Genomic DNA, 27,444 nt, shown 5'->3' with positions numbered 1-27,444 from the left:
CCATACCCATACCAAAAACCCTGAAAAATAATTATTATTCTGCTAATTTATAACTTTCCTTTTAAAAATTCCCCTATTACATAGATTAAAGCAAGATATACAGTCTTACCTTTCACCTGGTGTTAAACAGTCAGAAGCTGTTTGATCAGCCAAATCATCAGTCTCTTCCTTTCTCTCTGTATCTGATGTGCTTTCACTGATCTGATTCCAAAGAGAGATTGTATCTCCGTCCGCCTTTACCTCCTCCTGTTTACTGTCATTGGAGTGTGTGAAGGTCTGCTTTGTACTATAAGCACCGGAGAGCTCCTCAATGCTGCAATCTTGACTTTCACTACCTAGTGTTCTTGATAGTGTGTCTATATAGCCACCATGTGTGTTCTTATCAGTGCTCGAGTGGTGTTTGCACCCTGCCGTGTCCTCCAGGATTGTTATCTCTGTGTTATACTGGTGCAAACCCAATGGGAGTGGCAGATTCTCCAGGTGACTTTGTGATTGCATGCTTGAATCTGTAAGTGACACCTTGAGCAGCTCTGAGAAGGGAGGGGCTGGAGTGCATTCTTCAGGCACATGTTCTTGATGGACTGGTATTGCTGGTTTCGGTGTGGAAAGACTGGGAATCTGAGGCTCTGCTTGACCTGTCAACACTCCAGCTCCTCTGCATGCCTCTGTTTCCACTGCGGATGAGATTTGGTCCATGTGCGATTCATTGCTCATCTTTTTGAGCATTGGAGAATCTTCTGAAGCCTTGTGAAGTTTTGTGGCTTCGATGATTTGGTTTAATTCGTTGTCTAGAATGGATATTGCATCATTTCTAGTTGTCGTCCTCTCTGCATTGGATTTATTTTGATTTATTTGATCAATAGATTCCAATCTTTGAGTTGATGCATCTTGAGCATATTCCTCTCGGTCTTCATATGCTCTGGATGTTTTCAGTTGCTCGGTCCCCATGTGCAATTCATCAGTCTTCTTTTCGACCATTGCAACCTTTTCCAAAGCCTTGTGAGGTTTCGTGGCTTCCGTGATTTCTGCATTGGATTCATTCTGATCAACAGACTTCTCAATAAATCTTTGAGTTGATGCATCTTGAAGACATGCTTCTCGGTCTTCATATGTTCTGGATGTTTTCTGTTGTTTCTCAGTCTCTTCATGCAAATCATCCCTCTGCTTTTCGACCATTGCAAACTTTTCCAAAGCCTTGTGAAGTTTTGTGGATACTTTGATTTCTGCGTTGGATTTATCTTGATCAACAGACTTCTCAATAAATCTATGAGCTGATATATCTTTAAGATGCTCCTCATGGTCTTTATATGCTCTGAATGTTTTCTGTTGTTTCTCAGTTTCCATGAGCACGTCATCTTCCTTCTTTTTAACCATTGCAAATTCTTCCGAAACCTTCTGAAGTTTTGTGTCTTCAGTGACGGATGTTGCATCATCTGTAGTGGTCATCCTTTCCGCATTGGTTTCACTCTCACCAATAGACTTCTCAGTAAATCTTTGAGTTGATGCATCTTGGAGATATCCCTCTTGATCTTCATATGCTCTGAATGTTTTCTGTTGTTTCTCCATCTTAGTGTATAATTCATCTCTCTTCTCTTCGACCATTGCAACCTTTTCCAAAGCCTTATGAAGTGTTGTGGCTTCCGTTATTTCTGCATTGGATTTATTCTGATTTATTCGATCAACAGGATCCAAACTTTGAGTTGATGCATGTTGAGGATATTCCTCTTGATCTTCACATGCTCTGAATGTTTTCTGTTGTTTCTCAGTTTCTATGAGCACGTCATCTTCCTTCTTTTTAAGCATTCCACATTCTTCCGAAACCTTCTGAAGTTTTGTGTCTTCAGTGATGGATGCATCTTGAAGACATTTCTCTTGATCTTCACATGCTCTGGATGTTTTCTGTTGTTTCTCAGTCTTTGCCTTTAAGGACTGAGAGCTGAACATCTGGTCTGAAACATCTAAATGAAGGGGAGGATAAGATGTCAAAGACATGCTAGGGATGGTATGGTTTGGAAAACCTGAGGATGCTTTTGCAGAGCTGTCAGTATCAGTTTGGTTATTGTCCTGACCCTCATGGTCTAATATTTCGGTCAGGGTTTCCACATCTGAATCAGGCTCATTGTTAGAGAGAGATCTGTGGGAATGGTCAAAGCTGATGTGGTCTGAGGGACCTGAAAGGTCAAAGGTGACTACTTTGGTTGACTTAATGATAGTGTATGCTCGAGCTGATGGAGATAAAGGTATATTCGACTCATTCTCAGGAAGGACAGGTTGAGCAGGGTTGTGTTTCTCTGAGTCAGTGGCATATGCTAAAGAAGAATAATTATCTGTTGCATGAGATTCCTTTGAAATGGTCACACAACTACTCTCAGGGGGAGTTTCTTCTCGTGAACCTGAATCAGCTGTGGAATGTACAGTAACATCACTTTCAGAAACATTGGTATTGGAGGAAGATGGTTTTCTATCAGTTTTTATTCGGTTTCCTTTTATTCTGGAGGAGCACAGAGTGCTGGACACAATCACATATGGCTTTGAGGACACATGGTCTGATTCACAGATGTCTGTAGTGGGACTGGATGGGTCAGAGTTGATTACATTACTGTCAATGAAAGACTTGTTTCTGACATTTGCAGAGGTGGTATGAGAATCTTCATATGATATGGTGTCAGCTGGATGACTGAAGGAGTCTTCAGGAAGGTTAAAAGCAGAATTTGTGTTTGTGCTGAAACTCTGGGTCATGGTACTGTCTGAGTTGAAACTATCATGCATGGTAGAGGTGGAACTTTGAGGGATGTAAGAAGAGGAACTTTCATGGACTAATGGAGTGGAACTATGGGGAACAGAATTGGTGGAACTCTGAGGGATGGAAGAGATGGATATTTGGGGAACAGAAGAGGAGGAACCCTGAGGGATGGAAGAGGTGGATATTTGAGGAACAGAAGTGGGGGAACTCTGAGGGATGGAAGAGGTGGAAATTTGGGGAACAGAAGAGGAGGAACTCTGAGGGATGGAAGAGGTGGAAATTTGGGGAACAGAAGAGGAGGAACCCTGAGGGATGGAAGAGGTGGACATTTGAGGAACAGAAGTGGGGGAACTCTGATGAATGGAAGAGGTGGAAATTTGGGGAACAGAAGAGGAGGAACTCTGAGGGATGGAAGAGGTGGAAATTTGGGGCACAGAAGTGGAGGTACTCTGTAGGATAGATGAGGTGAATATTTGGGGATCAGAAGAGGAGGAAAACTCGGGGATTAAAGAGGTGGAAATTTGGGGATCAGAAGAGGAGGAACTCTGAGGGACTGAAGATATGAAAATTTGGGGAACAGACACTGAAGAACTGTCAGGGACTGAAGATGTAGAAATTTGAGAAACAGAAGTAGAGGCACTTTGGGGGATAGAAGAGGTGGAAATTTGGGGAACAGAAGTGGAGGTACTCTGTGGGATGGATGAGGTGGATATTTGGGGACCAGAAGAGAAGGAACTCTCAGGAATTGAAGAGGTGGACAATTGTGGATCAGAAGAGGAGGAAACCTGAGGGATGGAAGCAGTGGGATTTTGGGGATCAGAAGAGAATGAACTCTCAGGGATGGAAAAGACAGGACTTTTGGGTATGAACAAAGAGGAACTCTCATGAATGGAAGAGTCTGTGCTCTCAGGTCTGGAGATGTAACTCTCCTGTGTAAGAGATGCTGCATTACTGTATTCTCCGTGTTCCAGGTGTGACCTTTTCTGAGAAACAACATTGTCATGTGAAATACGGGCTGTAGATGTATCAGTACATGCTGCAGTTTTCATATCAGTACCAGGACAGATGTAATACTCTGAAGTCTCAGAAGTGATGGAATTCTGAGCAGATAGTTTTCCATATTGGGTATCGGGTTGAGCTTGGGCATCAGATGAGATGTTTGGGCTATCAGGGGGGGTTTGGTAAGCATCACTATCAGAAGAGTCGATGTATGGTATTGCTTTACTCTCCTGAGCTGTAGGCATGAACCCTGCATCTTCTTCACTGAGTGTAGACTGGTCGCTCAGCACATGCTGGGACTGGGATTGGTCAGAAGCACAGGGAGGTTCTGGTGCAGACCTCACTGCCTCAACACAAGCCTGGATTTGTTCTGTTTCTTTATGGTTGTCAAATTCTTCCTGTTCACTGATGTGATCTTTCACTCCTGAAATGTCACTATTGCTGGTAAGATCCTGAACCCGATCTCTGTTTTGCTTCTTCTTCCTCCCCCAGGTCAGGGATCCAATAAAGCCCTTGGGTTTATGAAGGTCTGTCTCAGAGTAGCTCCGCTTCCCCTTCTAAAATTGAAAAAGAATAAATAAAAGGATATAAGTAACAGATTGAAGAAATAGTTCATGCAAACATTAATATTTTGTCATCATTTGTTTGTTTTAAACTTTTATGAGTTGATTTCTTCTGTTGAACACCAAAGCAGATCTGCTGCACATTGACCATTGACTTCCAGAGTAGGACAAAACAAATACCATGGAAGGCTATGGTAACAGGTTTTCAACTTTCTTTTAAATATCTTTCTTCATTTTCGACCAAATAAAGAAACTTATAAAAGTCTGGAACCACTCGAGGGTGTGTAAATAGTGAGTAAATTAAAATGTTGGGCTGAACTGTCCCTTTAACCAAGCATCAGAATGTTGTTGTTATATTGGTTAAAGACATTAAAACAAGATTCAAGAGATCACACTTAGCTGATGATTGATAATAACGTGTGTTTGGCATGCTGTCCTGGGAGAAAGCCCTGAGCTCAGAATATCCATGAGCCCGGGGCTCCTTCACATTTGGAGGGCAAGAGGAGAGTTTGAGCTCAGGTAGGTCTTGAGAACTCCCCTACTTGTGCTGAGATATATCAGACTAAAGCCCCTTTCACACAGTGATACCGGTAAATATCTGGAAAGACTTTACCGGTATATACAAAAAAGCGCTGTTCACACAGGCGAGGACGTTACGGAAATTTTCCGGAAAAGAGCATTCACACATCCATTCCAAAATACCGGTAAATTCTGACATCGTTCACCACAAATGAGCTTTAAACGGCTGCGCTTGTATTTGTAAACATTTGACTAAATTACACACTCTGTGGATGATCAATATTGTGAACAACTTTCGCAGGATCACTTTCGCATGTCGAGATGTTCATAATATGTGCGTGTGCAGGCGCTCACAGGCTGTTCCACAGGCACACGCAAAGCTTGAAGGTAAACAAACAACGGCTCATCATAAGCATCTCATCGATGATTATTTACACAGTTGGCATTAAGAAGAACATATAAACGTGATCTGACTAACTTCTAGCAGCTAAATGTGTCTGGAAAAATATTCAAAGGCTTTTATTCTCATAAACCGCGCGGACGTAAATGCGTCTGACTGTTGTGATTGGCTAAAGCAGACGTCTCACGTCAGCACGTTCTAGACGTGCACGCGCTTATTACGGGAATCTTCCTTCTGCATTCACACAGCGCAGCATTCCGGCAAATTACCTTTCCGGAACTTCTCTTTCCGGAACTTCTCTTTTCTCTTTTCTCTTACAACTTCTCTTTCCGGAAAATAGCCAGAACGAATTTACCGGTATTTTCAAAAAGGACCTGTTCACACATACAACCTTTCCGGAAAATTGCCGGCAATTTTCCGGAAAGGTCTGTATGTGTGAAAGGGGCTTAAGAGTTGCCTTAGGATGCTATTTTGAAGTGGTCAATTTGCTTTTGGTGTATGTCTTTGGACGATGGGGGGAAACCAGAAAACCCAGTGAAAACTCTCGCAAACACGGAGAGAACAAGAAAACTCCACACAGAAATGCTGACTGGCTTGGAGAGGGCCAAACCAGGAGAGTTATTGCTGTGAGGCAACAGTGCTACCCACTGGGCTGCCTTTCCGGCCTATCAGAGAAGGGGAGGAGCAGGGGTGGATGGGGGGATTCTTCAAGACGAAGACGACTGGAGTAGAAAGCTCTGGTAATTGATAGTGTGTCAGTATTCATCCGATTGGTGCAAATATACGCAGCTAAGGCAGTACCATCTGTGTTTAACCACAAGTATGTGATCCTCTCGAAAATAGTTTATAAATAAACCCACCTTTGCAAAAGACATCAGCTAAAATATAGTTTAACTTAACAACAGTTTACATAAACAAACCTTTTCAATATTTGGAGGTTAGCTAAAGAAACATTTCGTATAACCTCACCTGGCTGATTTGCATTCTCTAGAGACTCCTTTAGGTATGAGAGGTATATATGTGTGTGTGTGTGTGTGTGTGTGTGTGTGTGTGTGTGTGTGTGTTTATAAAGTGTTCATGAAACATCTTCATCTTAGTTTCATAGTTTTATCAAGACTGAAAGTGATTCAGCCACATGGAAACACAATAAACACTTTATTTTTTTACTTCTTAAGACCTCAAAAGTTGTAAATGAAAATAAATGTTAATTCTATAGATTTTTTTCCACATACGAGTAGGCAAAGCCATTGAAAACTTATTGGTGGAGACATACGAGCTCATTTCTATTCTCATGCCTATTGATTTTTAACCATGAAAACAGCTTTTGCTGCTTGATGTTGCATAGTTGTACTTTTTAATATATTTATTTGTGGGCAGCATGTTGGGGCAGTGGGTAGCACTGTCACCTCACAGCTAGAAGGTCGCTGGTTCGAGTCCCGGCTGGGTCAGTTGGTGTTTCTGTGTGGAGTTTGCATGTTCTCCCTGTGTTCCTCCGGTTTCCTGCTATAAGTGAATTGGGTAAGTTGAATTGTCTGTAGTGTAAAGTATGTGTGTACATCCTGGTCCTCCAGGTTGAGCGTTGACCTAATAAACCACCTTATAAAAATTAGATGTTACAAAACACCAATATGGTGCAACTAAATATCAACTTCGATGTAAACATGAGTGTATTTATTTGTATGTATTGTCATGAACACAGTTGATTGTACAGCACGTAGCTTGATCATTTACTGACATTAATTATTCCTGGTAATTTCCAACACATAAGCAAATAAATCAGAAGTTCTAAAACAAAACAGCAGAAATAAAAGCACATGTTGAAGAATCAGGCCAATATTCAAGCTTTCCTATTGACCTTATTCTTCAATGTGGATGTGCGCTCGTTTTTATGATTGTTTTAGAATTTCCGATTCAGTCACCAAGGAAAAATAAACTGCAGAAAACGGCCAAAATACTTGCTTTACAAACAAATGTTTGCATGATTATACAGACAAAATAAAAACATGTAATAAAAAAATCTCAGTTTACAATGTCAAGCAGCGCAATGAGCTGATTTTTACGCCTAAAAATAAATGGAAGTGAATGAAACCGAAAGTCTCGAGCCAAAAAGAGTCAACTGGCTGTGCCTGCTCATACGCAGAGAATAAGGTGAATAGTTTTATCAAGACTGAAAGTAATTCAGCCACTTGGAAACACAATAAACACCTTTTATTTTGGCTTCCTGAGACATCACAAGTATTAAATGAAATGTAATCTAACTTTAAATAGTAAAACTGTATTTTACAGACGCAGCAACAAGATGAAGATCTCCTTATGAAATGTTGTTCTTGGTGAAAGACAGTGAGTGTGTTTCTGAAGTGTGTTCAGTGTTTGATCTGATCATAAATGTCATGCATTATAGAGAAAGGTGTGTCCTCATCTGTCATCCAGGGTGGAGGACTTTTACACGCAGAAATCTCCATATCTGCTGGCCATCAGGTCATAAAACTACACTAATATTTTGAAATGCGCAACACTGTGTCATTTCATCAATAATTACATACATGAATGCAGAACATACCCGCATCTTTGATGACAGTCATCTAAAAACAATCCTGAAAATCCCTCATTAATTATCCATGAAGCATGTCTGTCAGTGTTTATTAATAATGTTTGACCTGCTGGAATTACACTAATGAGCTTTCCACATCACTAATAAAAGCTATCTGCTGTTTCAGTTGTACATGCTTAACTCCTATCATAAATCAGAAGGCACTGGGTGAAACCAAACACACACACACACACACACACACACACACACACACACACACACACACACACACGCACACACACACACATAGACACACACACACGTACAGTGTTAATGAATATTATGACTTCAAAATCAACCAGAAACACTGAACATGTGCGCCACCTGCTGGACAGACTCAAACTAATTACAAACAAAAGCCTGCGTGAACAAATGCTACACAACTATGGTGCGTCTCAATCAGCGCCCTTGTTTGCTAGTTAGTGCACTGATTAGCACTTTCTCAAAATCAAAAGATCTTCAAGTGCACTAAAAAGTGCACTGAAAAGTCCCACAATGCACTGTGAAACACTTACCACTATATGCACCCTTAATGGAAGTTCAGAAGTGTGAAATAGAAATCACACGACCCAAATCATCAAACAAAATGATAAACGAGAGACGTTTTCTAAAGAGTCCATTACTTATTTTAAGATGCACAAGCAGAGCTAGACAGGTTAGGAAAATTCTAGCAAACATTAATAATTATTTAAGGGTCAAAATGCTGCTTTTATATCAAACAATCTAATTATGTAGCTATGTAGTACTTTTAGTAAAACTAACATGGAAATGATTAGTTCTGCTGCTGTTTAGAAATTGCAGTTTTGCTGATGTTCAATATGAACGTTCTCATGTCACAATCAAGTGTGTTTTAATGTGTAGTGAACCAAACTCAAAAAGTGCTAGTTAGGTTTGCTTACTAGTGCATCTAGAGAGCTGATCAATAGTATCTGGATGCAGTCTTTATGATTTAAGCTGAGATTGCATCGCTCAGAGATGCAATGTCAGACACAATGCACTCAATGGAGCTAGTGATGTCACTGTGAGGGGTGGGGTTAGGTGAGCACATTAAAAAGCATTAGATGCAGCTCAGTTTAGGATGTAGCCAGACCCCTCTCGAGCTGATTGAGACGCAGCCTTAGTTTATAGATTCTACCTAAAAAAAATTAACAATGTAAAACATGCATGTACTATTTTATATCTGCTCTGCAAAATGATAGACAATCTACTGTAAATACTAAATCATAAACAAGAAGAGCGCCATCTGCTGATATATTAGGGACTGTTTATGAGTTCACTTTTCTTGCACTATTCTAGCAATGTTTATTATTACATATTTACGTACAGTATTAACTAATTAATTTATATAATATTGATTAGAAAGATTCAAAGAACAACAATTATCTGAATTAAATAGGGCATTATTATTATTATTATTATATTAAACTTATATATTATTTATGGTAAAAATAAATACTTTTATTTAGCAGGGATGCTTAAAATTGATTAAAAGTGATAAAAAAAACAGTATAATGTCACTAAAGTGTTCCATTTTATTAAAATGCAGTTTTTCTGAAACTTCTGAACTACTTTTAAAACAGTAATATTAATAAATGTTTCTGAAACAGCAAATCAGCATTAGAATGATTTCTGAAACATCATGTGACTGAAATAATAATCCTAAAATGTCATTTTAAAATATACTCAAAAAGAAAAGAGTGATTTTTAAACAGTAAAAACAAACATTTATAAAATTCAGTAATTGCAGTAGTTTGCACCAAAATGCAAGCATGGTGAACCAAAGACACTTCTACATAAAGCAGTAAATATCCCGTTTCTACATGCGACCAACAGACCAATTTGCTCCTGAAATGTCAAGCAGCATAATTATATTTAATCAAGCGTGTCCTTCGTCATGCCTGAGCACGTCTTTTGTGCAAAAAAGAGAATGTTAATAATTTCTGGACTCTTGAACATAAGCATGACCTCATCCCCCCTGCTTGATATCTTCATTTAGTACTCGAGGGTGAAATAAACAAATAATTATTCAGAGCTGTAACTATTGAAGTATATTAAAGAATAAGTTGTGATGGTAAATGTAATCATGTTTGAAATCTTGTTGTCAAAAGTGGAAAATGTAAAGTCTTAAAAATATAGACAAAATAAACATTCCTGATGACAATTAAACAGCATTTTGGAGACAAACTATGACCTTTAAATACATAATATAACATGTCAGCAAATGATTATTGATTTATAAACATAAAAACTATATATTATAGTAAAAAAGTAATTACCTTTTGCTCAAAAATGTAAAAAAAAACCACCTGCTAATTAGCATTTTTAAATTTACACACACACACGCACACACACACACACACACACACACACACACACACATATATATATATATATATATATATATATATATATATATATATATATATATATATATATATATATATATATTTTTTTTTTTTTACATTTGTTCAAGTAGAAATTAAAGGGATAGTTCATCCAAAAATAATAATTGTCATAACTTACTCAGACTTCACTTGTTTCAAACATTTATATGTTTCTTTATTCTCTTAAACACTAAAAAAGATCCTTTGAAGAATGTTGAAAACCGGTAACCATTGACTTTCATTTGTTCCTCCTACTATTCAAGTCAATGGTTACCACTTTTCAGCTTTCTTCAAAATATCTTCTTTTGTGTTCAACTCTTAAAGGTTTAAAACACCAGAGTCAAACTCAGTTTCTAGAGGGCCACAGCTCTGCACAGTTTAGCTTTAACCCTAATTCAACACACCTGATCAAACTAATTGAGTCTTTCAGGCTTGTTTGAAATAAGCATGTTGAAGCAGGTTTGGAACTAAACTGTGCTGGGCTGCGGCCCTCCAGGAGTTTCACACCCCTGATTTAAAACCACTTGAGGGAGAGTAAATAAAATGTACTTAATTTAATTAAGGGAGTACATTTTCATTCCTAAAAGAACTATCCCTTTAAGTAGAAATTAAGCATGGTGAAGTAACTAATGTCTACCAGCAGGGGGAAACAGAGTCACACTAACAAAATGCATAGTTAAATAGAAAGATGCATACATTTTTATGATTACACTTTACACATATATGACTCCCTATTAGCTGTGCAATTGCTCAGAAACACATGCATATTTAGACTTAAATATATACTGCATGGTGTAGCTGCATAAGTTCAGATGTTTACTTGCAGGATCTCTCAGATGTATATAACAAATCATATTTTGGACTGTAAAGAAGGCTTTAAATTATTATTTTTTTAAATGCACTAAACACTAAAATGTGCATTTAAAATTATTTATTAATATACTTTTTTACTCTTTGATAAATCAGTGTTTAAAAACATTAATTAAAAAAGTAGTTATACATTTGTGTATTTATTTATACATTTAAAAATATATTCAAATGTATTGTTTTATTGCTTTATTATATGATATTTAAAAACACAGTTTAACAAAACACATTTAAATATGTCTATTCACTTGTCCATTTAAATTGTGATTTATTTATATTTATTGTAAGGCTTCACTTATTAAATAAATCATTACATATGTTTCCTTTTATTTCTAAATGGCACTCCAGGTCCTCAATATTTGTGCTCTCTTAAAAGTTAGAAGTATAATATCTAATGTCTCATATCTGTATATCTTATGCTTTAAACTGACTTGAAATGCTCATACAGTCTCAGACCCTTAATAAAACACGCAAACCCTTAATAAAAGACCCTTAATTAAAAGACCATTAACGCCTTAAGACCCTTAATAAAAAAACAACACACTTTTTTAAATCTAAGTTTAAGTGTTTTTAAAAGTGGCTCCTGTTCTGTGATGTATTAATTTGTAGATGTGCATATTGCAATATCGATGCATAAGTGACATATTGTGCATCCCTCCTATGTATTTGTTCTTGCTAAATACCATTAAATAATAAGAGAATAAATACGGCACACTCCCACACAGGTACAGGTGTGCATCTCTCTGACCTTTGACCTGCCGAACAGAGCCGTCTTGTGTTTATTCTGCTCTTCTCCATCCTGAATGTCTCCGTCAGCAGATTCAGCTCTGTGGAAAAACACACACACACACACACTCCGTTACAGATCTGCGTTCAGTTTAAAGTGCAGATAGATGCAAACAAAACAGTGGCCTTGAGTTTACTGTGCGACGCCAACGCTGCTGTCAGTCAGAGAAAGATGACAGGAATGTGCAGAATTATATGATACTCCTACAACAGGTTATTCATATTCATAAAAGATACACTGACAGCATACTTTCCGCCTGAAACACACACACACACACTCACACAAACACTCTGTGTGCCTTAAAGAGACAGCTCACACAAAAATGAACATTTTCTGTTTATTTACTTTTTACGCAGCGGATGTCCTTCCAGCTGCAACCCATCTCTGGGAAAGTTTTGGGCGAACTGTCTCTTTAAATGTAACAAGTATATCACGTTATAGTTTTTGAGTTAATAAAACTAATAAAATTAGTGGCAGAAACCAAAAATGAAAAATTACTATCGACTTACACTCAATCGCTTGTAAACTTTTATGAGTTTCTTTATTCTGTTAAACACAAAAGAAGACAATTTGAAGAATGTTAACAAAACATCCACTGACCTTTATAGTACTAAAAACTATAGAAGTCAATATTGTGTCTATAATATCTCTCTCTCTCTGACAGAATTTACAAATTTAGGAGAACTGTCTCTATAAATTTAACAAATATATCAGCTTATCATTTTTGAGCTCATAAAGCCACTAAAATTAGAAGCAAAAACTGTTTAACTCAATCTGGTGCCTCAGAGGGGCAGCTCACCCAGAAATGCAAATTTACATTCTATTTTCTCACACTCAAATGCCTGTATACCTTTATGAGCTTCTTCTGTTAAACACAAAAGAAGATATTTTGAAGAATGTTAGATACCTGTTACTATTGACATCAATAGTAGGAGCTAAAATACCATGGAAGTCAATGGCTGTTTTCTTCCAGCATTCTTCAGAATATTAATAAGAAAAACTGTAACAGTATTTACATTTCGGCTAGACTGCACCTTTAAATGTAATAAATATATCAGGTTATTGTATTTAACTCAAACTCAGTGTGAACTGTTTAACTCAGCGCACCCAAAAATGAAAATTTACTGTTCATTAACTCGCACTCAAGTGGTTGTAAACTTCTATGAGTTTCTTTTTTATGTTGAACACAAAAGAAGATATTCTGAGAAATGTTGGGAAAAAGCATCCATTGACATTAATAGTAGAATCTAAAAATACTATAGAAGTCTGTGACTGTTCTTACCAGAATTGTTCAGTAATGTATATCAACACAAGAATAAATAAATAAATAAATAAAATAAATAAAAATTGACATAATTAGTATTTTTGGATGAATTGCCTTTTTAAATCAAGTATATCACGTTATCATTTTTGAGTTGCCAAAACTAATAAAAGCAGAAGATAGAAGCAGAAACTGTTTAACTCAAAACCTGGTGCCTTAAAGGAACATTTTACCCCAAAAATGAAAATTCACTGTGTATTTACTCAAGTGTTTATAAACGTTTATGACTTTTTTATTCTGTTGAACACAAAATAAGATAATTAGAAGAATGTTAGGAACCTGTAACTATTGACATCAATAGTAGAAATTAAAAATACTATGCAAGTCAATGGGTGTTTTCTTCCAGCATTCTTCAGAATATATTGACTTGTATTCAACAAGAAAACATGACAACGTAATTTACATTTTTGCGTGAACTGCCCCTTTACATTTATCAAGCAGCTCACCCAAAGGTAAAAATGTCCTGTTCATTTACTCACATAAGTGCTTCTAAACCTTTATGAGTTTCTTTCTTCTGTTGAACACAAAAGAAGATATTTCAAAGAATGTTGGAAACTTGTAACTATTTACATCAGTAGTAACTACAAATACCATATGGAAGTCAATGGCTGTTTTTCAGCATTCTTCAGTAATAACAGAAGAAAAAATTAATTGTGATTTTTGGGTGAACTCTCTCTTTAAATTTAACATTTTTGTTAAATCATATCATTTTTGAGTTGCTAAAACTAATAAAACTAGTGGGAAAACAGTTAATTTAAAATATACCTAATATCATAACAAGCATGTTTACGTATTTAATTTAAAAAATATATATTTTGGAACCTGATTGCTAACTTGTAAGCAACAGTGAGCTATTTAATATATTTTATTTTAACATAATAAAATGCAAACATGTTCAAACACATAACACATCTTAGAATGAACTGAATTGACTTAAATTTAAACTACAGGTGGAGTCCAGTGCTGCTTAAAGATCATTTAGACTAAAGGAATGTTATTGAATGGCACTTAAACAACAACACAACACACCACAACAGGTTATTCATATTCATAAAAGATACTGACAGCGGAAACTTGTCGCATACTTTCAGATTGAAGCAAACACACACACACACACACTCATTAACACAAGCACTTCTGGGGTGATAAACGTAATTAGTCGAGTTGTTTAGGAATCTTGTGGAAACTGTATGCCTTAAAGAGAAAAAGCACCCAAAATTGCATTTTTCACTCTCATGCAAATGCTCTAATCGACCAGATCTTCTGAAGAATGCTGGAAAAAGCAGCCACTGACAACCATAGGAGGAACTAAAAATACAAAGGAAGTCAATACCTATGTTTCCATACAAAGATGCTAATTAAATTTATGCATAAAACTGTAATATTGCATAAAACATTTGAGAATAAAGCAGCAATGCAGTAGAAGGAGAAACAAATAAAACCATCTATTACTGCTAAACTGGAGAAAATATATGAAGAAGGAAAATGTAGTTTGGTGCAGCAGGAGAAGCCACTGTGGGCCTTTTAGGTAAAAATAATATAATAATAATATAATGACAAACTTTGGCTGAGGCAAAATAATCTGCCAATGGGGTAGGCAAAATAATCTTACGTCAAAGGAAAAAACAAGATTAGTTTGCTTACCCTATTGGCAGATTATTTTGCTTGTTTTAAGAGAAAACTCACTTAATATTGGCATATTATTTCTCAAAACAAGACAATATGTTTTGCTTGTCTAGAAAATGCTTCTTGATATAAGAAATTTTAGATATTTAGACTAGAAACAAAACAAAACATGTAAGAAAGAAAATCATTTTTTGCAGTGTAACTAAATGTAGAGCAGTCGAGTTCCACAATTGTCTTAAATAAACTCAGCATAAAGACGGTCATTCAGTCATTAAAGCATCAATGCCTCATCAGGCTCACCTACTTAATCAACACAATGGATTTTAAATGCATGTGCAGCTTCACACCTGCTTACGAATAAAGACACAATTCATAACTCAGCTTTGATTCTGCAATCCACAAGTAATGTTTGGGTGGAGCGGTTATTTGCAAAAAAATGCCTCTCATGAAGGAAACAGATGAATAGTTTGAAAGTGAATCACGCATTTCTGTCATTCATATAAAAGAGCAAGTGTTTCTTGAATTACACCACTGACTAATAAACTGAACCTAATCTGCAAGCCACGCAAGAGAGTCCGAAAAAAAAAAAAAAATGAAATTAAATAAATGTTGAGTAGACAGCTGAAACCAGAGATGCAGCAGTATCTTGGGTTAATGATATTTATATTGATGATTTTATAATAAAGAGTTAAGCGATTTTTTTTTCATGTTTGTCCCACTTTAATGTTTCAAATCATCAAAACAAATTTAAATATATAAAAAAATAAATAAATGAAGACTTCGGAGTGGCCTACTCAAAGCCCTGACCTGAATTCATTCATTTTCTTGTCGGCTTAGTCCCTTTATTAATCCGGGATCATCACAGCGGAATGAACTGCCAATTTATTCAGCAAGTTTTTACACAGCGGATGCCCTTTCAGTCGCAACCCATCTCTGGGAATGACCCGAGTTTAAATATTTTCAATACACATGTAATAACTTACTTGTATGTGTGTGTATTTATATATACAAATAACAAATATGTACACACAAAATTATTTAAACAAACTTTTATTTGTATGTGATTTTTGATGATTAATGATTTAGCAGCACTATTTTGATTAATACATTTGCGGTTAAAAAACATCTTAGAAAAAAAAACAGAATTATTGATTAAAAAAAACTGATAAATCACTGATTTGTCACATTTTAATGTGTTAGATTATCACACAAATTTTAATATCAAGGAGAAACAAAATAAAGGATTCAGAGTGGCCTGGCCAAAGTCCTGACTTGAATCTAAATGTTTATGTATTCATATACATGTATTTGTGCATTTATAAATACACATGACAAATATACACAGAGAACACATTTTTTATGCAAAATGTAAATAGTAAAAGTTGTACTTTCAAGATTGCAACTTTCTCATGCTGCGTTCACACCAGACGTGGAACGCACATCAAGTGCAAGTGATTTACATGTTAAGTCAATGCAGACGCGCGAATAGACATCCTGTGGCGCGATGCGCGCGAATGGTGCGGCGCGAATGACGTGGTGCGTTAACCAATCAGGAGCTTGCTTTTTTTTTTGACGCGCGAATGAAGCGAGTAAACTCAAATGTTCACTCGGCTATTTATGCGCGAATAGCGAGATTTATCCGCGCGTTTCGCGTCTGGTGTGATCACAGCATCACAATGCTGATAAACAATTTTCTCTCTTCATCTTCATAACGGCATTTAATATTGTGCTTATATAAATGATGAAAATGAATGACCATAAAAAATGTATTTTACAGCACAACTAGGACATTGTGATGATTTTAATAGCTTTATTTGGAAATAATTAATAATTTTAGATTGATTAGAATGATTTTGTAGAGAACTGCATTGGCGTAAAATTTTGTCCATTCAATATACTCACTGGCCACTTTATTAGGTACACCTTACACCGAGTTGGACCCCTTTTGCCTTCAGAACTGCCTTAATCCTTCATGGTGTAGATTCAACAAGCTACTGGAAATATTCCTCAGAGATTTTGCTCCATATTGTCATGATAGCATCACACAGTTGCTGCAGATTTGTCGGCTGCACATCCATGATGCCAATCTCCCTTTTCACTACATCCCAAAGCTGCTCTATTGGATTGAGCTCTGGTGACTGTGGAGGCCATTTGAGTACAGTGAACTCATCGTCATGTTCAAGAAACCAGTCTGAGATGATTGAGCTTTATGACATGCTGCGTTATCCTGCTGGAAGTAGCCATCAGAAGATGGAGACACTGTGCTCATAAAGGGATGGACATGGTCAGCAGCAATACTCAGGTAGGCTGTGGCGTTGATGCTCAATTGGTACTAATGGACCCAAAGAAAATCTCCCCCACACCATTACACCACCACCACCAGCCTGAACCGCTGATACAAGGCAGGATGATCCATGCTTTCATGTTGTTGAGGCCAAATTGTGAGCCGGGCATCCGAATGTGTCAGCAGAAATGGAGACTCATCAGAGCAGCAACGTTTCTCCAATCTTCTATTGTCCAGTTTTGGTGAGTCTGTGTGAATTGTAGCCTCAGTTTCCTGTTCTTAGCTGACAGGAGCGGCACCCGGTGTGCTCTTCTGCTGCTGTAGCCCATCCGCCTCAAGGTTGGACGTGTTGTGTGTTCAGAGATGCTCTTCTGCAGAGCTCGGTTGTAACGAGTGCTTATTTGAGTTACTGTTGCCTTTCTATCAGCTGGAACCAGTCTGGCCATTCTCCTCTGACCTCTGGCCTCATCAACAAGGCATTTGCGCCCACAGAACTGCCGCTCACAGGAGATTTCCTCTTTGTCGGAGCATTCTCTGTAAACCCTAGAGATGGTTGTGCATGAAAATCCCAGTAGATCAGCAGTTTCTGAAATACTCAGAGCAGCCCGTCTGGCAGCAACAACCATGCCACATTCAGAGTTACTTAAATCCCCTTTCTTCCACATTCTGATGCTCGCTTTGAACTGCAGCAGATCCTCTTGACCATGTCTACATGCCTAAATGCAGTGAGCTGCTACCATGTGATTGGCTGATTAGACATTTGCATTAAGTAATTGGACAGGTGTACCTAATAAAGTGGCCGGTGAGAGTATATTATCATATTGAAATGACCTAAAGCACACCAAAGGTGCATTAATTTGATTTTCAAATAATTAAATGCTCCATCATCAATTATTCCTTACATAAGCAAGTAAATTGATTTGATATCAGACATTACCATGTTGTTTACTAAAATCAGTATAAGCGCATGCATGCAGACACTGATTCAACAGCATCAGAGTGTTTAATTGAGCATGCATGTACACGCAGTGATAATCCCGGAGCTTCTGCTACAATCAGAAGGGAGTTGTCTGTTGTTGGAGGACTAAAGATTGCAGGGTCTTTTTGCTAAATATTTGGCTCTGCATTCCAAAGCCAACCTTAAACCCCCGGGCACACCACACTGACTGAAAATATGCTGGTCTGAAGATGCACAAACATGCACATTTAAAATTGAGCCTGACAATAACAACTGAATTAATGACCATTAAGCTGGAAGATTATATTTCTACAGGTTACTCGCCTTTACTGTTTTGATGTCACGCTGCATAAATTGTAAAGCAAACTTTCACTCTTGTTTCTACTGTAGGTTCATGCACAGGCGTCTGTCTGGAGGCTACAAGCCAACACCGGAGTTTCAGTGTGATGAAGACTGTAAGCATGCGGTGCGGCCTGTTCCTTTAGCTAACATATCATCTGCTGGAATGCTGCATGCAAATTAGTTCACAAGATTCACTTATGAAAAAATATCTAGTCTGGATTTGTGTAATGCTCTCTTCGCTGGTTGTAATGCATTCTCTATTAATAAACTTCAGTTCTTACCAGGTTAAGACCATACGATCGTATCACCCTGATTTTATCTTCTTTACACTGGCTGCCTGTTAACTTGGCTGCGTGATATTGGAAATAAAGTGACATTGTGAGGTTTTGTTTGGCTGCAATATGAATATAACATCACTAGCTGACTTCTAACTGTATTAAAAATTGCATCTGAGTGCATCTGCATGAAATATAGAGCATAGAGGAATATGATTGAACAGAAATAAAGTAAAACACGTCTGATGGTTTTTGGTAGAGTCTAATGCCCCATTCACACAGGGCTTCAGCATCAACGCTTGACTGAAGGCGTGTCTGAAGTTGGGGCTAACGCAATCGTCATAGCAGCGTCAGCCAATGACATTCAGTCAGCAATAGGCCACTGTCTAGCTAGTGTATTTGCATACAGCGATCTGATTGGCTGACGCTTCCGTCGGCAGTCAAAAAGTTGAGCTAGTCCCAACTTCAGTAGGGAGCAACACCTCTGAATCAGAGCTGATGGATCCACAATGCAGTTCGGCAAGGCCTGACGTCATCAATTCAAAGTGAATGTGAAGCATTGACGCTGATGCCCCGTGTGAATGGGGCGTAAGGCACCAGATTTAGTTTGAGTTTAGCAGTTTCTGCTACTAATTGTATTCGTTTTATAAACTCAAAAATGATAACCTGATACACGTATTAAATTTAAAGAGACAGTTCACCCAAAATGATCATGAAAATGAAGCGGCGCTGACGGATCCACAATGCAGTTCGGCAACGCCTGACTTCATCCATTCAAAGTGAATGTGAAGCATTGATGCCCCATGTGAATGGGGCGTAACAGTACTGAGGTGCAAGCCTCTTCAGCTCTCAGAACATATTAACACAGTAAGTGTATTCCTGCACACACTAATCCACTGAACTCCATATACAGGGTTCACACATATTTTTACTACTAAAATTCCAAGACTTTTCCGGAACTTAAGTACATTTTCATGACGTAATGTTTCATGTAATGTCTACATATACATGGTAAATAATAAGAACAACAACGATGTTAAAATTTATTACAGCATTTCACAGAACACACAACAATCTATTTTGTTTAATTTTGTTTTATGTCTATGTAAAACAGATTTTGATAATGCTTACACAATACTAACAACGTGAGAGCAAGTTTTTGGCCAAGGACAGAAAAGAAGTGAAGACAGCTAACCTATATTCAAGTTAGGGCTGCACAATATATAGCAGGGGTCACCAATCTCGGTCCTGGAGGGCTTGAGTCCCTGCAGGGTTTAGCTTCAACTTGCCTCAACACACCTGCCTGGGTGTTTCAAGTACACCTACCTTGATTAGCTTGTTCAGGTGTGTTTGATTAGGGTTGGAGGTAAAATCTGCAGGTCACCGGCCCTCCAAGAGCAAGTTTGGTGACCCCTGATATATGGTTTTAGCATCGATACTGCGATGTGTGCATCTGCAATAGTCAGATCACATATATGCAATGTTGGGACTATAGTTTAATATAGAGTTTAATCATAATGGAGTAAAAGTGTATCATCTGCATGCATTTTTAAAGAGATCGTTCACCCAAAAATGACTTACCATTTTCATTACACCCTTCACTTGTTTCAAACATTTATGAGTTCTCTTTTTTTAATGAACACAATAATAGTATAACTGAATAACTCCTATAGTACTGAAACAAGTGAAGTGTGAGTAAATAGTGAGCACATTTTAATCTTTGAGTGAACTGTCCCTTTAAGGCCTGTGACTGTGTGGACATTTCAACATTTCAGAGTTGAAAACATCCTGCCACAAGAAATGTTTTGTAACTTTAATAAAGATTAAATAATATACAATGAAGACTATGCAGTGTTTATTATTCAGTTTCTGTACCTGAATAGTGAATACCTGAACACTATAATTCACCTTTATCTTTACTATATTTTATGTATCTCTGCTTGTCATTTATTTGGTATATATTATTCAAGATTCACTCTACTACAAAATCCAACCCCCAATCAATCCAGATAAAACTTATATTCACATTGCAATATACATCACAGAAAAACTAAATACGGTAATGTCAGATTTTTCCAATATGGCACAGCTCTAATTCAGTATACAGATATTTGTTCAACTAATTGCCATCACTTTTCAAAACTTTGTGGGTTATTCTGTTTTCCAAAACTTTTCCAGGCCTGGAAAATGCCATGTCAAAATTCCAGGACTTTTCCGGGTTTTCCATGACCATATGAACCCTGTATATAAAAGCCAGAAACCTTCTGAAGGGTGATCTAAAGGGTTAATGCTGCCAACTGATGATCAATAATAAACATGACACATTTCACCTCTTCCTAACCGGGAAAACCAGCAACAATCCAGAATGCACAAACATATGCAAGGCTTTGCAATCAGAAAATGTGATTATAATGAAAGTCAATGGGGAAAAAACAGCACCAACATCACCAATGATAGTACAGTAAATATCTAATATTGTGAAAAATTCTAGTTTTGACAGTAATGATGTACATCATTGTATATATAATCCGTCAGTGATCCTGTAAATCTACAGAAGTGTTTCAGAGATCTTTATAAACTCCTCCTGTGACCCAGCAGACACTACACTGATGGTAACCTAATAAACTCTGAGTCTACATGAGCAACAGGTTTGGGGATTTTCAAAGCTCCGCTCTCACATGACCTGCTGCGAACACACACTCTGTTTGTCTTAGTGTACAGGTTTGTTTGGCATTGGAGACACATGGCGAACAGCAAACACCAGATCCTGTCTGTTGTTATAACCGTCAGCTTCTGGAGAAACACTCACACATCACATCAGGCTGCTTTTAGAAGCTTTTGTGGACAAACACCAACTGCGAATTACACAACATGCATGTGGAAAAGTGTGGACACCCTATATTAAACTTCATGGTTTTCCATATCAGGACATAATAAATAAAACTCTACGGTCGTTGCACTGCAAAAAATAGCTTTTTGTCTAGTTTCTTGTCCAAATTTGTCAATATTCTTAAATCACGAAGCATTTTCTAGACAAGCAAAAAATATTGTCTTGTTTTCAGAAATAACTAAGAGTTTAAGGAAGTCAAAATCTAACATCCTAAATGTTTATACTCTAAAATGCTGGGTTATTGCAATGCAATGTTGGGGAAAATATCCACAAACAAAAAGTGTTAATTTATTTTAATTGAAAACAAACAAGCATAAAAAGTGGTGTTTGTGAAGAGGTTAAATTGACCCTACACTCTAGAAGTTTCTGGGTTGTTATAACCCAATGTTGGGTCAAACAAGGAAAAAATAAAATGGTTTAAAATATAATTTAAATGTAACTGATGTTGACCTAAAACAACTCTGTTTGTTGAGGTGAACACCACTTTTTGAGGTGTCCTAACTTTTTCCATATGAATGTAAAAGTGTTTAAAACACACTAAAGTAAGCGTTTGTATCTACTTCCAGCTTAAAAGTATTTTTAATATAATACTCATATTGTGTATTTAACAGATGCCTATGCACACACATAGATTTAAACAGAAAGAAACTAAGCGAAATCTTTCATGATCATTTATCAGTTTTCATGCATTCATTTTCCTTTGGCCCACACACACTACAGCCAATTTATTTAATCCAATTCCCCTATAGCGCAAGTACTGTGGAGGAAACCGGAGCACCCGTAGAAAACCCACACCAACATGGGGAGAACATGCAAACTCCACACAAAATAGCTGTGACCTTCTTGCTGTGAGGTGACAGTACTGAACACTTAGCCACCGTGTCGCCCCGTTTATCAGTTTTGTACTGCAAACTTGTCACCGTTTGATATTCAACCTTTTATATTAAATAGGTTGTCATTGAGAAACATGTCTATTGAAATACCAATGAGAGTTCCACTCATACATTAAAAAGTTAAATAAACTTAATAAATGAGATGTAATTCCATTGCATCCATGACTTTGGTTCACTGAAGTATGCATAACACATCATGTATTAAAAAATAGCTGACCTGAAAATAATGACTTGCAATGGTAAAACACAAAAACTGTCTGTTTGGGGTTTTAATTGAGATATAATGTGAGCATTTCATTTCTCTTCATCACACAGTGTCAGGCCTTTTAAAGTGATTGATTATTTAACCCACATTCAGTCTGACTACTGAGATGAACAAATATCTGTTATACAGTATGTGTCTGGATAATTTTGTAGATTTGTAAACTGTAAATCACCAACTTTCTCCCACCCTGTGTTAATTCTGGAGCACCTGTAGTCATTTTATGACTATATGAGTTACTCTTATATGACTAAAAGGGATTGTAAAACAGCAATGCTGACCTTATTTTCTGAGCACATCCACCAGATGACGAGTTAAGATGATGAATACACTCAAACAAAGCCGAAAGTCTCATGCATTAGTCTGAAGAATGTTTTTGACTTAACATTAGCATTACATTATGACTGATTCATGCGTTTATTCACAGTTACTTACTGTTTAAACGATGCATCAAACAAGTGATGCAGTAAAGAGGGAAAGCATTATGTTTTGACTACATTAAAAGATATTTTGTTTTAATAGAACAGAAACTAGCAAATGCTTTAAGGTCCTTAAATGATGCATCATTTGTTTTTCAGAATTTGCACATATTTATTAAAACATTTTATTATAGATTTTACTGTGTATAATTTGGACTGAATTTTGTTAATAAACATCACGCTAATTGATAAACCCCAAAAGCATCAAATACTGATCACTTTTTGTAATGTTTATGTAAGAAAAATTAATTAATTGTGTCTGAAAATAACTCAATTTAGTAGTTCAGAACATTAACCTCTTAAGGCCCAAGGTGTTTTTTACATGCATTTTAATGTCACTTTGCTATTTGGGCGTATTGGAACCTAATTAGAATAAAACCTAAGTATCATCTTTTGATATGATGTACTTTTAGAAAAAAAAGGATGTCAATATATGTGGACTTGTTGTCCGGATTTACATAAAACACTTTTTCCTGACTGTTTTTAATGCATATATAACATACACATTTTTTGAACATGTTTTGACTATCAGAGAGTAAAAACATTTTTTTGCCCATTTTGGACAGTGAAAAATAATGTTTGGGACACTTTATATGCTGCAAAACAGTAGGATGCACTGTATGTCACAATTTAAAACATTCAAAGTATTTTAAAAAGTCAATTAAGAGCTCAAATGTGCAGTCCAAGCATATGGCCACTAAAGCTCTAGGAGGGTTATGTTGTTTTGTCAGATATATTTGTCAATTTTCTTAAATATAAAATGTTTTTGGAGCAATAATGAGCTTAAATTAAGCTTCATTCATCTCAATAGCCATTCTGCAGATTAGATGTTTTATTCTAAAAAATTTATTTAATTATATACGTTAGTCACAATATAAAAATATTGTTTAGAGCTTAATAACTCACTCAATCCCAATTTTCATCACAAAAGTTTGTAAATGTGTTATCTTAAAAATAAATATCTCTGAAAGATTTTTAGAAGTTGTTAAACTTGGCCTATTAGAACTAAACTTAACTAAAATAGTTAAAATTCATTTAAATCGTGAAAGTAAACATTTTTAAATCGTGGATAAAAACTTGACAGAATATTGCTGATAAACCGTGGTAGGCTAAAATGCTTTAAAAGTGTTACAGTCCAGTTTACCTGTAAATTTATATTTGTTATTATAACAAATATAGGAAATGGTACCAACAGAATCTCACCGAATCGGTCATTTGAATTTAGCAGTTAACAAAGGAGCATACGTTAGTCTTTCCGTTATATCAGGAGCAGGCCTCAGGAGTCACTACAGTACCACACACACCGCGATTACTGAGTACAGAAACACAAACTCTATATTGGTTAGAAACAGCAGATGTATAAATAAGAAAATAACAGACTTACATTTCCGTCAAAATCTTGGCGATAATTGTGTATATTTCTACTCTGTCATTGAAAACAAGTACAAACACTAGTCGCTAATCAAGAAACGAGCAGAGAACTAAAAGCCGGCCCGGATCTCTGGATTTGCGCTTCTCCCTCGCTCATAGCTCATAGCGCTCTGTAACTAATCCGCAAATCTCCGTTCCGCGTTTTTTGTTTGCTTTCGATTCTTCCGTGCGTTCAAACACAATGACAATCCGACTTTTTAAATCACTAATACATTTTTTTAAACTATACAAACTATTTGTTTATTTTATATAACTATTCTAAATACAATATAGTAAAATATTGTTTGTTATATTAAATTAAATAATTTCATATAAGAGAAAAGGACACTAAATTCGATAATCTGTCACTCTTTTTAAATATTTAGATGACAGACACAAACTGTAGCCTACTTTATAAATGCAATACAAAAACAACAACATTATATAATAGAATGAATTACAGTATTTATTTTGTGACTTTTTTGTTGGTATTTTATGTGTTTAATATGTTTGCTTTGGGTTTAAGAAATGCACATTACAAATAAATTGGATATTATTATTAGTATATTAGTATTGTTATTTTTTATTATTTAGTCTCATGTCAAAAACACTTTCTTTACTTTTTAAAATCAAATATTAATTACTGAATTAGGCTAAATTTGTTTCATGCTTTGTGTAATTAAAGGATTTTAAAAACACAAGGTGGTTTTATGCCTGTGAGTTCATTCAACCCAACATTAGGTCAATGTTTTCAGCTACATTTAAATGACACTTTCTAACCCCAATGGTGGAATATGTCCAAATGTGAATCCACACTGAGTTATGAAAACCCAGCATTTTTATTGCGTGTCCATATCAGTAAGCATTTCTCCCCAAGTTTGACATCAGCATGATTTATAAATCAATCATATATGAAAGAAAAACCTTTTAAAATACATTTAAATACTGATGTAACTCAAATGCTGAGTCAAATATGGACAAAAACAAACACTGGGTGTGAAAGTGCCGTTTAAATTGACCCAATCCAGACTATATATATATATATATATATATATATATATATATATATATATATATATATATATATATATATATATATATATATATATATATATATAGCACTTAAAACTATTATAAATTTTAATAAAAGTCTCTCTTTCAAACTTTAAGGTTTAATAAAAAAGATCAAGATCCCATAATGCAAGTCAAAAGCAGAAATAGATGAAAAAAAAAATAAAAACATCGAGCTCAAAATATGAAAAACTGCTAATTTAAGGTTTTTGTAGTGTAATATACAACATAAACACAAACACAATATCACTTCTAGCTATTAAAAATATCAATAAAAGTCAAACTTTTCAACATCAAAAGCTTTTGGAGGACAGATCAGGATCCCATAATGCATTTCAAAAGCATAAATAAATGAGAAAGAACATGAATCACACTGAAAACGGATAATTAGCGGATATCTTTATACAGGCTACTATAGTATTTATTTACATGGGAGGCGTGTTTGTGCATGCTGTGAGGTTAAACACACATCAGTCTCTCTCCATATGAATGAATGAATGTGAATTACCTGTCAGTGTTTGGATTGTCCTCTGAGCTCTCGCTTTTCTTCTTCTTCTTCCACTTGAAGAGTCTAAAAGATCCTCCATTGCTGTCAGTCTTGGGCTCGTGCTCCGACAGATTCACTTCACTCCGAGAAAACAAGCTCTTCAGAGTCCTCCTGCTGGAGCTGCTTTTCTTCTCCATCTCCAGACTGAAGGTATGAATGCAGAGAGACCGAGAGCTGCGCTGCAAATGAACAGATGCTCAAACCGGCCCTCTTTAACTAGGGAGACACCTACTGTAGGGTTTGCATAGGTGTGCACTAGGTAGGCAGCTCTCTCTGTAACTCCACCTCTGTTGTAGTGGCATGGAAAACATTTCTGAAGACATGTTTACTTAACAGATATTCAAAATACGGATAAGTAATGTAAAATGGATAGTGTTTTTAATCATACAGTAAAGTGTATTCTACAGTGTATTCACAACTCTTTGTGAGATTTACCCACATGAAGAAATACTATAGTAATTTACAGTGTTTTTTAGCCATATACCTTAGTAATGTGCATTCTACTATAGTGTTTACAACTCTTTGTTAATTTGTGCCACAGCATAGGCTACTGTAAAATTAACTATAGTGAACTGATCAACTGCAATAAATACTGTAGCATACTGTGGTTTTTACTACATTAACCTGTGGTGTCTTGTAGTATAATATACACTATGATTGAAGTCATTTGTTTATTTTAGTGTAGTTCTTGTGTTACCAGAACAACTGTAATCACCACCACAGATCAATTACTATCGTTGTTTTGTTTCCATAGCAACAGTAGAATCACCACAACAGATCAATTACTATAGTTGTTGTTTTAGCATAGCAACTGTAGAATCAATACCGCAGATAAATTACTACAGTACTTGTGTCACCATAGCAACTGTAGAATCACCTCAACAGATCAGTTACTGTAGCTCTTGTGTTACCATAGCAACTGTTGAATCACATCAACAGATCAATTACTGTAGCTCTTGTGTTACCATAGCAACTGCACTGTAGATTCACCACGACAGATCAATTACTATAGTTGTTGTGCTACCATAGCAACTGTCCCTACCACAGATAAATTACTATAGTCATTGTGTCGCCATAGCAACTGTGGAATCACCTCAACAGATCAATTACTGTAGCTCTTGTGTTACCATAGCATCTGCACAGTAGATTCACCACAACAGATCAATTACTATAGTTGCTGTATTACCATAGCAACTGTAGAATCACTATCACAGATAAATTACTATCCTTGTGT

General features: G+C 36.3%; 1 protein-coding gene across 4 annotated transcripts in view; it reads right to left on the bottom strand.

Annotated features, from left to right (window-relative positions):
• The window catches only part of crybg2 (crystallin beta-gamma domain containing 2), a 72,044-nt gene extending 45,647 nt beyond the window's left edge, over positions 1-26,397 (bottom strand). For 2 of the 4 annotated variants that reach the window (XM_087296041.2, XM_087296042.1), the window contains exons 1-3: positions 26,172-26,397; positions 11,814-11,892; positions 110-4,299 (exon numbers count right to left, since the gene is read on the bottom strand). In XM_087296041.2, the coding sequence (XP_087152167.1) occupies positions 110-4,299; positions 11,814-11,892; positions 26,172-26,347 (4,445 nt within the window). In that variant the 5' untranslated portion in view covers positions 26,348-26,397. Of the gene's footprint in view, positions 1-109; positions 4,300-11,813; positions 11,893-24,566; positions 24,734-26,171 lie in introns of those variants that run through there. The other 2 variants (XM_087296043.1, XM_087296044.2) reach the window with 2 other exon arrangements.
• Between the last annotated feature and the right edge of the window lie 1,047 nt (positions 26,398-27,444).

The sequence above is a fragment of the Danio rerio genome, chromosome 19 (assembly GCF_052040795.2).
Source record: "Danio rerio strain M-AB ecotype USA chromosome 19, GRCz13ab, whole genome shotgun sequence".
NCBI lineage: Eukaryota > Metazoa > Chordata > Actinopteri > Cypriniformes > Danionidae > Danio > Danio rerio.
This window is presented reverse-complemented; position numbering and strand designations above follow the sequence as displayed.